The sequence below is a fragment of the Trachypithecus francoisi genome, unplaced genomic scaffold (genome assembly GCF_009764315.1).
Source record: "Trachypithecus francoisi isolate TF-2019V2 unplaced genomic scaffold, Tfra_2.0 Lachesis_group21, whole genome shotgun sequence".
NCBI classification, from domain to species: Eukaryota; Metazoa; Chordata; class Mammalia; order Primates; family Cercopithecidae; genus Trachypithecus; species Trachypithecus francoisi.
Genome location: NW_022681467.1, coordinates 47,827,310 through 47,843,105, shown reverse-complemented (window position 1 = coordinate 47,843,105; position 15,796 = coordinate 47,827,310). Strand labels below are relative to the sequence as shown.

General features: G+C 42.2%; 1 protein-coding gene across 3 annotated transcripts in view; it reads left to right on the top strand.

The window, feature by feature from the left end:
• ZFP64 (ZFP64 zinc finger protein) overlaps window positions 1-15,796 on the top strand; it is a 99,467-nt gene that overhangs the window by 27,903 nt on the left and 55,768 nt on the right. Inside the window, exons 4-6 of one of the 3 annotated variants that reach the window (XM_033186760.1) lie at window positions 68-130; window positions 4,463-4,714; window positions 11,567-13,723. In XM_033186760.1, the coding sequence (XP_033042651.1) occupies window positions 68-130; window positions 4,463-4,714; window positions 11,567-12,849 (1,598 nt within the window). In that variant the 3' untranslated portion in view covers window positions 12,850-13,723. Of the gene's footprint in view, window positions 1-67; window positions 131-4,462; window positions 4,715-11,566; window positions 13,724-15,796 lie in introns of those variants that run through there. The other 2 variants (XM_033186761.1, XM_033186762.1) reach the window with 2 other exon arrangements.

Genomic DNA, 15,796 nt, shown 5'->3' with positions numbered 1-15,796 from the left:
TTCTCCCCGCTAAAAGTTACTAAGTTTCCCTTTATGATTAATCTTTCCTTTTTCCGTTTTTTTTTAGGTTGCCAATTCAAGACTGCTTATGGCATGAAGGACATGGAGCGGCATTTAAAAATTCACACGGGTAAATAGCATTTCTTTAGCACATATGCCCTCAACACCTGCTCTGTGCTAGGAGCTGGGGACCCACATAGGTCAGATGAATGATACCACTCCAAACGTCACTGGCTGTTATGGGAATACAAGTCCAGATTTCAAAAAATAAGGTGCCATTTGTACACATGATTTTGGCAGAAAAATCTTTAACATAATAAAATCCAGCTCTGGAGAGGATGTGAGCAAACTTAGCTAAGTGGGAATATGAACTGCTATAGCCATTTTGAAAATGATTCTGCCAAAATTAATTAAAATTTGAATGCACATATTCTCATTTTGAGGAGATGATCCTACAAGTGCATGTGTGTGTGTAATGATTAGTAAAGAGAGGAACAATGGGAGAGAAAAGAAACTGTCTCTTTTTTTGTCTTTTTCTTTTATTTTTTGAGACAGGGTCTTACTCTGTCACCCAGGCTGGAGTGCAGTGGCACTCAACCTGCCCACCTCAACCTCCAGAATAGCTGGGACTACAGGCAGGCGTCACCACACCTGGCTAATGTTTTGTGTTTTTTATAGAGAGGGGGGTCTCACCATGTTGCCCAGGCTGATCTTAAATGTCTGGACTCAAGCGATCCATCCACGTCGGCTTCCCAAAGTGCTAGGATTATAGTTGTGAGCCACTGCACCTGGCCAAAACTTTCCTTTTATGTATCTTTACGTTATATCACTGAATACAGTGAGTGTGTGTTATTTTTGTAATTTAGAAAGGAGAATTTAATAAATACTTGTTTTAAAACAAGAGGAAAAGATCAATGCATGGGAAAAGAAAAAAGTGATGATTTCTGGTGATTTTATTTTTCTTTAATATATTATTTTTATGTTTCCCAGACTTTCTGCATGGAAAAGGAATTGCCTTTAGACTCTTTTTTAACAAAGTGTTAGATGCTCATATTCAAATGATACAGATTTAAATTTAAAAAATATAAATGTGTATAAGATGCAGTGACTTTTGGCTTTGGCTTCACTGATTGCCCAAAGCCTGCTATTTAGCTTCAGCCTTTGGAAGATGAGTAGCCAAGAGTTATTTCTTATATTCCTTGGCCATGACCAATAAGTGCCTTATTGCACTGGGGTCACCATCATATCTAATCAGCCTCACAGTGTCATGCCATCTGGATTTGTTCTAATGATCCAAATACTAAGTTTCAAGTATTGATTGGCAAGCATTCTAGTGTAATAAGCAATGAAACTCTCCATGTGGGTTTCATCTGTTGAGGTTTCATCCATCAAGCCATAGCATATTTGTTATTGAAAGAATAAAGTACTATAATTTTTGTTTTGTTTTGTTTTTTGTTTTTTGTTTTTTTTGAGACGGAGTTTTACTCTTGTTGCCCAGGCTGGAGTGCAGTGGCGCGATCTTGGCTCACCGCAACCTCCGCCTCCCAGGTTCAAGCAATTCTCCTGCCTCAGCCTCCCAAGTAGCTGGGATTACAGGCATACACCAACACACCCGGCTAATTTTTATATTTTTAGTAGAGATGACGTTTCTCCATGTTGGTCAGGCTGGTCTCAAACTCCCGACCTCAGGTGATCCACCTGCCTCGGCCTCCCAAAGTGCTGGGATTACAGGCGTGGGCTACCACATCCGGCTGAGTACTATAATTATTAATGATGATAGGGAAAGCGTTGTGAAAGTACAAGTGAGGGCCACAACTTTGTCTATTTCTGCAAATCCACAGAAAACATCTTCTACACAGTTAGCCCACCTGGTGTTTGTAGGATAGTTTCTGCATAACTGAAGTGTCTCTGTCTACATTTTCAAGTTTAAGTGTATCCTCACCTTAGTTACCTTCAGAGAGTGAGGGCATGCTTAATTACCCCTGGGGTTGGGGTTTGGGGGAGCAACAGCAACAGGGCTCTTTACCAGCGGAGTTGGCCAAAAACCATTGAGCTCTGCCAACATCCAGCATCTGCCCAGTGTTGCAAATACACAGTGTAGTGACCACAGGAACTACTGAGCCACTGACAATGCTGGTAAATTGTTGTTACTGGGCTTTTTAATTTGATGACTAAAATTTTGTTTGTTTGTTTTTGTGTTTCTTTTTTTCTTTTCTTTTTTTTTTGAGACAGAGTCTTGCTCTGTCACCCAGGCTAGAGTGCAGTGGTGCGATCTCAGTTTACTGCAAGCTCCACCTCCCAGGTTCACACCATTCTCCTGCCTCATCCTCCCAAGTAGCTGGGACAACAGGCGGCTGCCACCATGCCCAGCTAATTTTTTATATTTTTAGTAGAGATGGGGTTTCACCATGTTAGCCAGGATGGTCTCAATCTCCTGACCTCATGATCCGCCCGCCTCGGCCTCCCAAAGTGCTGGGATTATAGGCGTGAGCTACTGTGCCTTGCCTACTAAAGTGTTTAATAATAAAAATGCTTTTTTTTTTTTTCCTTTTGAGATGGAGTCTCACTCTGTCACCCAGGCTGTAGTGCAGTGGCACAGTCTCGGCACACTGCAACCTCCGCCTTCTGGGTTCAAGTGATTCTCCTGCTTCAGCCTCTCGAGTAGCTGGGATTACAGGTACCCACCACGATGCCCAGCTAATTTTTGTATTTTTAGTTCAGACGGGGTTTCACCATGTTGGCCAGACTGGTCTCGAACTCCTGACCTCAAGTGATCTGCCTGCCTCGGCCTCCCAAAGTGCTGGAATTACAGGCGACAGCCACCATGCCCAGTCAAAATGCTGATCTTTAATAAACTTTTAGATGTATTCTTAAACCCCAAATATTTATTTTATGATGACTGATCAGCTTTGGCTGACTATTTTAGCACTTGGCTAGTTACGATTTGGTCAGGATAATATTTGATATATAATGTAAAAAAAAGAAAATCCTAACTCACAGCCACCTCCTTCCATGACCAAAAGTCAGCTGTCCTAATAGACCTCTATGTCTCATTCTGAAATATTTGCATGCCTAGACCAGGTCTAAAAACACACACATTTAATTTTTTCCATGTCTTATAAAGTTAATACAATACACGCTATCAGTGCAACTTGTTTTTTTTCATTTACTTTTGCACATCATTTCACATCAGTATGTCATATCGACTTACCCTTTTTCATGGCCAAGTAAGGAATGGATTCAATAATTTATGCATATGCATACAGTGAAATACTTCAACCTTAACAAAGATGTTGTGGATATGTAATGATATGAAACAGGTGATAGAAATTACTGTAAGTGCAAGAAAGTAGTCAATAGGGAGGCAGTGCAGTATTTGCCAAAACACACAAGATGGTCCTGGGTTCTAATCCCAGCTGTTGCAAGGATTAAATATAGTAATTCAAAGGCTCAGTGCCATTCAAAAAGTGTTTAAATTGATGTTAGCCAGGAGTTTTTATGTACCCAAAACATACACACACACAGATTGGAAAAATATACACCAAAAAGTTAGCAGTTGTTCACAGATGTCAAGTTGACATATGCATTAGTGAGGTTCAGATTAAACTGCTGTAAGAATGAAACTGAAACACCAGCTCTAACAAGCAAGATAGGGGTTTGTATCTGTCCCATGTAACCATCCAGAGGTGAGCAGGCAGGGGTCAGGACAGGTGGGCAGCTCTGTCCTAGGGACCATCCAGGCACTTAAGTTCCTCCCACCTCATTCTGTTACATGACTCCACCATCTGCAGGTATGCCACCCTCACCTGCTCACTCACCTGCCCTCACCCGCTCACTCGCCTGTCCTCACCCACTCACTCACCTGCCCGCACCTGCTGCCTTACCCCCATACCATGGCTAGAAGCAAGAAAAGAGAAAATGTAAAAGGCAAGCAGTTTCCTCTTGTGAAAGAGACACACTTTACTTTCTCTGCCATCGCTTTGATAAAAACTTAGTCACAGATCACACCTAGCTGCAGGCGAGGCTGAGAAGTGTAGTCTTTCGCTGGTCAGCCATGAACTCTGCTGAAACTTAGGTGTTCTAAATTTTAAGGTGCATCTCTGTTGTGAAAAGGAAAAAAGAGAGGGTGAATAGAAGAGAAAATTAACACAACTGTTATTATTTTACTTACCTATGTTTTAAAATTTTATTTTAATTGCCTTCTATTTTTAATTTATAAAAAATTTATAAGAAATTCATATTCATCATTTTAAAAATTCAAGTAATATCAATAAGGAAAATGGAAGAAAATTCCCCTCTCCCAAGATGTTAGCTCTTTGCCAATCATCCACCCAGTGTTTCAGGGTTTTCTGGATATTCTTTGGTGGTTGTATATGACTTTTCTCGTAAGGCAGTGGGAAATAAGCCTTTTCCTTTTTTAATCTTGTTTCCTGCTGCCATCTGTGTGTGTGTGTGTTTGAAGGAGACAAACCTCATAAGTGTGAAGTCTGTGGCAAGTGCTTTAGCCGGAAGGACAAGCTGAAAACTCACATGCGGTGCCACACGGGCGTGAAGCCCTACAAGTGTAAGACGTGTGACTACGCCGCTGCCGACAGCAGCAGCCTCAACAAGCACCTGCGGATCCACTCGGACGAGCGGCCCTTCAAATGCCAGATCTGCCCCTACGCCAGCCGCAACTCCAGCCAGCTCACCGTCCACCTGCGATCCCACACGGGTGAGTCCCGCCTGTTCTTTGCTCTCTACACTTCCTATGGCATAAATCATAATCACCTTAAAGCATTCAGCCACGATGGAAGAAATCGAGTTGGAACCTTTGCTCATCCCGTTGTTTGCAGTTTTGTTTTGTTGTTGTTGTTGTTGTTGTTTTGTCTCGCTCTGTTGCCCTGACTGGAGTGCAGTGGCGCTATCTCAGCTCACTGCAACCTCCACCTCCCAGGCTCAAGCAATTCTTGTGCCTCAGCCTCCCAAGAAGCTGGGATTACAGGTGTGTTGCACCACACCCAGCTAATTTTTTGTATTTTTAGCAGAGATGGGATTTTGCCATATTGGTCAGGCTGGTCTTGAACTCCTGACCTCAAGTGGTCTGCCCACCACAACCTCCCAAAGTGCTGGGATTACAGGCATGTTGTACCATGCCCGGCTAACTTTTTCTATTTTTTAGTAGAGATGGGGTTTTGCCATATTGGTCAGGCTAGTCTTAAACTCCTGACCTCAAGTGTCTGCCCACCTCAGCCTCCCAAAGCGCTGGGATTACAGGCGTGAGCCACTGTGCTTGGCCCATTTGCAGTTTTGCTTTTCAGCTGCCTTGAAGAGCCTTTCTCAGTAAAATAGGAGAAAACCGTGAAGTTTATAGCTTTATACATATGTATATCTCTTTATATAACTTTATAACGTATTCACTTGTAAAGTATGTAATTGAGGAGGCACACAAAATAAAATACAGGTATAAGCCATGTATCTTTGATAAATTCTGCATAATGATTAGGCATTCCAGTCATTTTTGAAGCACACTCTAGTTCAGCATGGAGCAGCTTGACCAAAAAACATTCAGCAAAATTAGCAGAGTAGGTAACTCAACAAATTACATACTTCTTTCTTGTGGTGTATCAGTTAGATAATGATTCAATAATGCTGCGATAACAACCATGAAATCTCAGTGTTGTATAATAAACATTTGTTGCTAACATACTTTAGGTCAGCAGGAAGTTGACTGGACAACTCTGTTGATCTTGGCTTGGCTTAACCACATGTGTGGGGAAGGCTGGGTGCCTTCCAGATTTGCCTGGGGATCTGCTGGCCGTGGGCTAGCTGGCTGTCCACTGGCCTTGGCTGAGGCAATCTGGCTGTGTTCTGTGCATCTCTCATCGTCCTCCTGGGACCATGGACTAACCGAGGCTTGTCCTTCTCATGAGGATGGCAGAGGTGCAAGCAAGGAAGCCCCAGTGTAAGCCCATTTCAAGTCTTTGCTTCTGTAAGCTGTTAAGCATCACATTGGCTAAGGCAAGTCACATGTTTCATCCTGGTGTCAAGGGTGGGACTGAGCTCACCTACAGTGAGAGGTCATCACAGTGTTACGTGGCAAAGGTCAGGGATGCAGGGAAGGTGAAGAATTGGGGCCTTTTTTTTTTTTTTTTTTGAGATGGAGTCTCGCTCTGTCACCCAGGCTGGAGTGCAGTGGCGCGATCTCAGCTCACTGCAACTTCCACCTCCTGGGTTCAAGTGATTATCCTGTCCCAGCCTCCTGAGTAGCTGGGATTATGGGCGCATGCTGCCATGCCTGGCTAATCTTTTGTATTTTAGTAGAGATGGAGTTCCACCATGTTGCCCAGGCTGGTCTCAAACTCCTGAGTTCAGGCAATCTGCCCGCCTCAACCTCCCAAAGTGCTAGGATTACAGGCGTGAGCCACCTCGCCGGGCTGAATTGGGACCATTTTTGCAAACAACCATAGTCCACCTTTATCCTCACCATCATTCACATCTCTCTGACAAGCAAAATGCATTCACACTTTCCCAAGAACCCCACAAGTCTCATACAGTCATAGGATCAGCCTTAAAGACCACAGTTGTGTGATCTCCCTTGGGTCTGGATATGGTTTATCTTCATCTAGAGATGATTGAAATAAAAAACAAGTTGTCTGTCCTGATACACCCAATATACAATGGTAAAACAAAAACCCAAAATAATTACCATAATTCTACCATTTGAAAGTAGTATAAGACACATACACATGTATATTTATTGCAGCAGTATTCACAATAGCAAAGACTTGGAACCAACCCAAATGCCCATCAATGATAGACTGGATAAAGAAAATATGACACATAGACACTATGGAATACTATGCAGCCATAAAAAAGGTTGAGTTCATGTCCTTTGCAGGGACATGGATGAAGCTGGAAACCATCATTCTTAGCAAACTAACACAGGAACAGAAAACCAAACACTACATGTTCTCACTCATAAGTGGGAGTTGAACAATGAGAACACACGGACACAGGGAGGGGAACATCACACACCAGGGCCTGTCAAGGGGTTGGGGGGTAGGGGAGGGATAGCATTAGGAGAAATACCTAATGTAGATGATGGGTTGATGGGTGCAGCAAACCACCATGGCATATGTATACCTGTGTAACAAACCTGCACATTCTGCACATGTATCCCAGAACTTAAAGTATAATTAAAAGGAAAGAGAAAGAAAGAAAGAAAGAAAGAAAGAAAGAAAGAAAGAGAAAGAGAGAGAGAAAGAGAGAGAGAAAGAAAGAAAGAAAGAAAGAAAGAAAGAAAGAAAGAAAGAGAGAGACAGGAAGGAAGGAAGGAAGGAAGGAAGAAGAAAGAAAGAAAAGAAGAACAGGAGGCATTTGTCAGTCCCTGGTCCATAGCATTTCTGAAATTCTTCTGAGCACATGTTCCCAGGTTCCCCCTACTCAGGGGATAGGGAATGTTTCTTGATTAGGCCTTGGCTCAGCTCTTTGGTTCTTAACCCTGCCATTGGAGCATCCTTTCCATCACTTTCCTAAGCTACTTCTAAAAAAGATTGCAAAATGTACCTTTGAGAAACTTTCTCAGCTTGCTTCCTGTCTGCCAAAAGCTAGAGGTCTTTTACCTTTTGTTTTAGTAAGGCTGGTGACAGTGTTGCTGGTAGAGCTGTCTTTAAAAACTATGTGAGTTTCCTATGTATCCATTTGCCAAAAGTGATACCCACAATTCTTTTGGAATCTTGCCTCTTCTTCTAAACTCAATTATAGGTACTTTTGGCATTTAACCATCTGTGGGTTTTAAGAGTCCTTTGTCCAGCTGAGAGAACATACTTGGCACCAACTTCATTCTCACCATTCTTAATTCCCTTTTGGAGATTTTAATAAAGAGTCTTACATTTAGACCCCTTATTTCAGATTTGGTCTTCACTCTGAGACTGATTTCTTAGATATGGTCTTTGTCTCAGACTTTTGTCTTACTTGGGAAAGCTGGCTGGAGAAGCTGGCTGGAGATGAGAAACTATATCCAGTAAATCTTTGACTTTCTATCTTCCTTCTAAATTCTACTTAGAAAATGTCCAGTTCTTTTTTTGAGTTTGTCTCTTTCTTGTAGTCTTTTATCATATGCAGCTTATAAGACACTTTCACTATTCTGCCTAGAATTTATCTCTTTATTCAAGTCCAAAACTCATTATGTACATTTTCTGTCTTCTAAGCTACCGCGAGTGACAGTCTTACCAAATGTTTGCCATTAAGTAGTGTGCATTGTCATTTTTCCAGCCTCCACATGCAACCCAATCTCAAATGGGTTGTATTTTGGTTCTCTGTTATGGCATCACCCTTTTTCTAGATACCTGTATCTGTATCCATTGTCTGTTGTCACAGTGATGCAGTGTAATAGCCCACAAAACCTCAATAGATGCAATATGCTTTTTCTGTTCACGTGTGAGGATCAGCTGGGCAAAACCAGCTGACCTTGGCTGGGCTCTCTTATTAGTCTGAGGATCTGCTGGTTATGGACTGGCTGTCCACTGGCCTTGGCTGAGGAAATCAGCTCTGCTCCATGTGTCTCTTGGTCTTCTCCTGAGACCGGCAGTAGTTAGGCCAGGATTGACCTCACGGTCATGACCGAGGTGTAAGCAAGCAAGCCCCAGTGCACAAGTCCATTTCAAGCCATTATTTGTTTCAAGTGACTAAACATACCTTTGGCCAAATCCAATGGTAAGGTTGAGGCTTTTGTCACGGATCATGGGAGAACATGCCTAATGACATACATGGCAGAGGCTGTGCTACAAGGAGGGGTGGGAGGTGGGGAGATGTGGGAACATTTTAGTAATCTACAGCAAGTTAAGACATTGGCATAATCGATGCCCAACTGATTTGCTTCAGAAATTTCCCCCAGCCTAAGTTAGAGAAGCTGAACAATTCATGTATGAAAATAAATGGTTCATTTTGATTTATAAGGCTGAAGTTACTATTTATAGCAGCATCTTTAAATTGGTCTAGAAAAGGTGTGTTTTTCAAAAATTTAAATGTGTGCTATTTATGCATGGTCTTCGTGGAATGTTCATTTTCCCTTTTATAAATCTGTGGCACTTGTAAAACTGTAAATTAATAGGAATTTGTTTTTACCCTTTCGTTGATTTGATAGACTACATCAACATTTGTTTGAGTAGCAACCCAAACTCAAGGAAGATCTGTCAACTTAAATGTATGTTGCTTATTCATCCAACATTCTTTAAACCTCACTATGTGCCAGACACAGTGGGAATCAGGTAGTAGGCAAGAATGAACAGAGTCATTAGGTTTGAAAACCTTAGTGTCCAGTGGGACTATTTGACCAGTATACTTCATTAAAGTAATGTTTATGGTTAAATTTTAAAAAAAGACAAAGGAATTTATAACCTTTGCTTTCATGCCAAAGAGTGTTGTTAAGCTCTGCAACTTAGCTGTGAGATTTGGTTTTCTGGATTTTCTGGGTCTCACCTCTGCAGATTGCTAAAAAAGTGAAAAAAGACTGTCGCTATAATTTTGGCAGGGATGTAACTGGAAAACCTCGTAAAACATTCTGGAGCAAGGATTCTGACTTTGAGTCTACAGATGTCTGCCCCTGAGAAATCCATGAGTAGATTTGGGAGGGAGGTCCTTGGATGGGGAAAAAAAAAAAAAAAAAAAAAAAGTCTTCATTTTCACTAGCCTGTATTGAAATTTGACATGTTCTTCAATTATGAAAACAGGCAACCAATCTGATAACAGTGCATGTCGCCAGTGAAAATCAAAAATCTCTTCATAATGATTGCTGCAGATAGAGTAAAATATCTTTTACACTCCTCTTTATTTAGAAATGACTGTAGTTACTAGACCTGCCACTAGACTGATTCTTGAACACATTAATGAAACACACACATTGGCATATCACAGTTTTTTTCTTTAATAACTATTTTAATATAATTGGTTTCTTTTATATTCCTATTGGTTTTTCTTTTAGTTTTTTTGGTACATTTAAAATATTATCTAAGAAGGGTTCCATGGACTTCACTAAACTGCCAAAAAGGGGTAATGGCATAAAAAAGGTTAAGAACAACATTCTAAGGCAGCAAAAGGCCCTTTTTCTGAAAGGGCCAGATAGTAAATATTTTAGACTTTGTGGGCCATGCAGTATCTGTCACAAATACTCACCTCTACCATTACGGCAGGCAAGTAACCATATGTAAACAAATATGCGTGGCTGTGTTTCAGTAAAACTTTATTAATAGAAACAGACTGTGGGTAGGATCTAGCCCAGAGGCTGTAGCTTATTGTTCCTTGTTCTAGAGTTTAGTATGCATGATCTTGGTGGTATTCAGTCATACAAAGCATTTTTTTAGGTTTATGTTTAGGCCTCTCAGTGTTCTAGAAGCTTGTTCAATTGCCCCCTGCCATCTTTGTTTGCATTCTTTAAGCAGCTCATGGTGAAGTAGCAGATCCTATGTCAAAAAGCTGGAACACCATCCCAGTCTTGTGGGTTTATGTCCTAAGAAAGCAAACATCTGTTATATGTACAGATAATTACCTAGCATCTAAAGATACCAGATTTGGAGTCAGCCTGGATTGGAATCCAAGCCCTGCTTTGCACTACTGGGTGACCAAGAACAAGTTATGTAGTCTCTCTGGGTCTCAGCCTTCTCTGTGTAACTGTGTTGAAAAACAATATTAATAATAGTACCCACCACAGGGCCATCTTCCCAGCATCAAGCGAGACCATGCTTGTGGAGTGCTCAGCATAGCGCCTGCCATCCCGGAAGCCACTGAAGAATATTAGCTGCTATTTTGCTTACTTAAACAATATTGAAATGAGGGGTCGCCAATTTGCTTGAATTGTCATTGCCTCCGATAATTTGGACTTGGCATTCATTGAGGAAGTAAATTTGGAATATGATATACATTCAGATCTTTGCAGTTTCACTTGCCTTGCTCATCTTTCAGCGAATATGAATTTTTTTTAAAAAATCAAGCAGCTGGATTTTGTAACTTCACAAATAAAGAACGCAGCTGGCAATATGGGATAAATAAATTTTGTGCAATAAACACATCTTTATTAATAAAGATCTGCATGAAATAGAAGCTGGGTGTTTCAATCATTGTAAAACCATACTCCAATGAGTGCAGCACGGAGCTGACCCGTTCGAAAATGTATTGTTGAATCTGTTACAACATGTAACTCAATCAAAATCAGCGGGTTGTGCCAAAGTCTTCAACTGTGAACCATTAACTAGCCGAGTGGGCACATTAACAGTATGAAAGATAGTTTGAGTGTTTTAAAGAATATAACAAGTATACTTGTAAATCTTATTTTATCTGGGACAATTAAATTGCTCTTTTCGATCTCCCATTTTTCTTCTGGGTTTGATGCCGGTGGTGGTGGTTTGGGTCTAGGGAAAGAAAAAGAAACCCTGCCCCTCTTGCCCCACTCCCAGGGGCTGCTAGAAGCTGCAGTTAGAAGGTCTGCACCCACCCACCTTGTATAAGCGATTTTCTGGTGTGTGCTTCGGGGGGATCCGCTGTGGTTGTTGCCTGCCTGTTCTTATCGAAACTCACCTTGTGTTGACAGGGGACGCCCCCTTCCAGTGCTGGCTCTGTAGCGCCAAGTTCAAAATCAGCTCGGACTTGAAAAGGCACATGCGGGTGCACTCAGGGGAGAAGCCTTTCAAGTGCGAGTTCTGCAATGTCCGCTGCACCATGAAGGGGAACCTCAAGTCGCACATCCGCATCAAGCACAGCGGGAATAACTTCAAGTGTCCGCACTGCGACTTCCTGGGTGACAGCAAAGCCACCCTCCGGAAGCACAGCCGCGTGCACCAGTCGGAGCATCCTGAGAAGTGCTCGGAATGCAGCTACTCCTGCTCCAGCAAGGCTGCCCTGCGCATCCACGAGCGCATCCACTGCACCGACCGCCCTTTCAAGTGCAACTACTGCAGCTTCGACACCAAACAGCCTAGCAACCTGAGCAAGCACATGAAGAAGTTCCATGCGGACATGGTTAAGACTGAGGCTCTGGAGAGGAAGGACACCGGCAGGCAGAGCAGCCGGCAGGTGGCCAAGCTGGATGCCAAGAAGACTTTCCACTGCGATATATGCGATGCCTCCTTCATGCGGGAGGACTCGCTTCGCAGCCACAAGAGACAGCACAGTGAGTACAATGAAAGTAAGAACTCGGACGTGACCGTCCTCCAGTTTCAGATCGACCCCAGCAAGCAGCCCGCCACGCCCCTCACTGTGGGACACCTCCAGGTACCCCTCCAGCCCAGCCAAGTGCCCCAGTTCAGCGAGGGAAGAGTCAAAATCATCGTCGGGCATCAGGTGCCACAGGCGAACACCATCGTCCAGGCTGCCGCCGCTGCAGTGAACATCGTCCCGCCTGCCTTGGTGGCCCAGAACCCAGAGGAACTCCCAGCCAACAGCCGGCTGCAGATCCTGCGCCAGGTCAGTCTGATCGCCCCGCCTCAGTCCTCACGGTGTCCGAGCGAGGCGGGCGCAATGACCCAGCCGGCTGTCCTGCTGACCACTCACGACCAGACGGAAGGAGCCACTCTGCACCAGACTCTCATCCCCACGGCCCCAGGTGGCCCCCAGGAAGGCTCTGGCAATCAGACTTTCATCACCAGTTCGGGTATTACTTGCACTGACTTTGAAGGCTTAAACGCCTTGATTCAGGAGGGGACAGCAGAAGTGACAGTGGTGAGCGATGGAGGCCAGAACATCGCAGTGGCCACCACGGCGCCGCCGGTCTTCTCCTCCTCTTCCCAGCAAGAACTACCCAAGCAGACCTACTCCATCATTCAAGGGGCAGCCCATCCAGCTTTGCTCTGTCCTGCTGACTCCATACCAGATTAGTGCTTACAAAACAAAAGGAGTGGGGGAAAGGAACTGAGAAAAAGAAATCATAAGTAGAATTCTCTAAAAGGTTTGCTCCTCATGTTTTCTTTGTTTTGTTTTGTTTTTGAGACGGAGTCTCGCTCTGTTTCCCAGGCTGGAGTGCAGTGGCGCGATCTTGGCTCACTGCAACATCAGCCTCCCAGGTTCAAGTGATTCTCGTGCCTCAGCCTCCCGAGTAGCTGGGACCACAGGTGTACGACACCATGACTGGCTAATTTTTGTATATTTGATAGAGACGGGGTTTCATCATGTTGAACTCCTGACCTCAAGTGATCTGCCCACCTCAGCCTCCCAAAAGTGCTGGGATTACAGGTGTGAACCACCATGCCTGGCCGTGGTTTGCTCTTAATATTTTTAAGGATGGCTGTGAATCCCCCTGGCCCCATAATAAATTGTAATTTTATACTGCTTACTATAATTTTTTTAACACTGTAACAACTTTGAGACCACCTCTGAATCGTCACATCATACTGTTGTAGAATCTTAAATGTTACCAAGGTGATTCCAGTGAGGGGTTGGAATTAAATGCATTAAGTAGTGAATATATGTGTTTGTTTCCAACTTGATTTTCCAACTCTGATAAAGGTTTTTGTCCATCTTATTAAATGTGTGTAGTAAATGGTACTTCCCAGCCTCTCTTTCGCCCCATTCTGGAATACTCCCCAGAGTTTGGGGGTATTCATGTTTTATACATGTAAGTCTGTTGGCATGAAGGACCATTTTCTACATAATGTGACATGGATACTTGACTCAAAAAAAAATATATATATTTAGTGCTAATAAGCAGCAAATGAATGGTTCCCTAATAAATTGATATCTGAATTAAAATATACTGAATGTTAATGATTCTTTAGAGCCAAGGTCGGGTTTGGGAATGATGGGGTGTGAGTCATTAGTCAAAAACAACCTGAAGCAGCAAAGGTTTTTAATCCTCTCATAAACGTCACACAGTCATCTTACCTCCTCCACAGTCACATTAAATAGATGTAGTACCTAACGTGATAAAGTGATCCATCCCACTGTCGTTTTCATTTTGAAACAGACTGACAATCCTGGCATTTCTGTTTAGATGCAAAAATGATCAAAGTTCCTACTAACAAGACAGAATTTTCTAGAATGCCATTTTTGAAATGTTAATATCTGTGCAGAACCCAGATGAGTGGACTGAGAGAGTACCTAGGTTTTTTCCAGAGCACAGGTTGTATTGAGAAGAGGAAAATTCAAATTGTGCGGTTTTCCGTTGAGATGTTGTTTGATCAGTAGGTGGTGCCAGAGAGCAAGCTAGAATCACCCATATTTGTACCTTAAGCCATTCTCCAGTGTTGTAATAGCACTCATTTCTGCTGTCAGCAAGGATTGATGAGAAGGGGAGGTTACTCTTGCGACAGAAGCATATTTAGAATATTATGAGAATATTTAGATACATTTTACCGCTTTAATTCTTCTTTCTTTGATCCGTAATATTTGAACACAATTTTGATGACTTGCTATATTATATTTGCCATAATTTCTTTATTTTCCTATCATCAATGATAATAGTGAGTTATTAACTATGGTTTTTGGTAGGAAACAGAAAAGGCTTGCAGTATACAATGTTAGTGATTTAAATAATTTTGTCACTTTAAACTCATTACTTACAACCCTTTAGAAAACTGTTCTGCTTTTGAATTTCAGCTGGGAAACTTCCATTGTCCTGGTCCTAGTTTCTACATCTTTCTTTTTTCCCACTTTTTTCAACTGTAAAGGATTTTTTCCTGATTATAATGTGTATTCAAGATAGAAAATATGAAAAACAGAATATTACTAGGAAAAAAATAGAAGTTACTAATAATCTTACTGTCCAGATACAAACTATACAGACTGTAACCACTTTGATGGACTTCCTATCAATCTTTTTTTTTTTTTTGAGACAGAGTCTCGCACTGTCGCCCAGTCTGGAGTGCGGTGGCGCAATCTGGGCTCACTACAAGCTCCACCTCCCGGGTTCACACCATTACTGCCTCAGCCTCCTGAGTAGCTGGGACTGTAGGTGCCCACCACCATGGCCGGCTAATTTTTTGTATTTTTAGTAGAGACAGGGTTTCACCGTAGCCAGGATGGTCTCAATCTCCTGACCTCATGATCTGCCCACCTCGGCCTCCCAAAGTGCTGGGATTACAGGTGTGAGCCACCGCGCCCAGCCCCATCACTCTTTTTTTATGCTTATGTATATATGTTTTCTACTCCAGTTATAAAGTTGTAGTTTAATTAAGCATAATATTTTTATATTCTATATTTCTTTTTGCATCCTTAGATCTCTACGTACCGGCTGCCTTCCATATATATACATACACATACATACATACACATGCATGGACATGTACACACATGCATATTTGATTTGTTGGTTGTTTTGTCTTTTTACAAACTACAATAGTAAAACTTATTCTTTGGAATAAATTACACACAGAATTGTACAAACACCAAGCCAACAACTTCCAGCCCCTCCATATTCTCACCCCATCCAAGGTAAGTAATGTTAGGTGCTCTGTATTCTTACCAATATATGTAGACTCAAAAGATAACATAGAAAAGGTTTTCCTAGTTTTACAGTAATTATATCATAGTCTGCACATTTCTCTGCAACTTGCTTTGATTATTCCATCTATTGACAGTCCTGTGGGTCAACACAACTAGACCTAGTTGTTTTAAACAAATGTTTTAGACATGCCAGGCTTTAGTCCGTCATCTTGCTATTATGATTATTAAGGTTGTTTGAGGAATAGTTTTGCCATTACAAACTGCCCCAGTAAGCTTTCATATTCTGCTCTTTTTTTTTTTTTTCTGTAAGTAGATTCAAAAGAGTAAGTTTCATGGAGCTTGCATAGTTTGTACTTACATAAATATGGATTAATTTTCACAATGA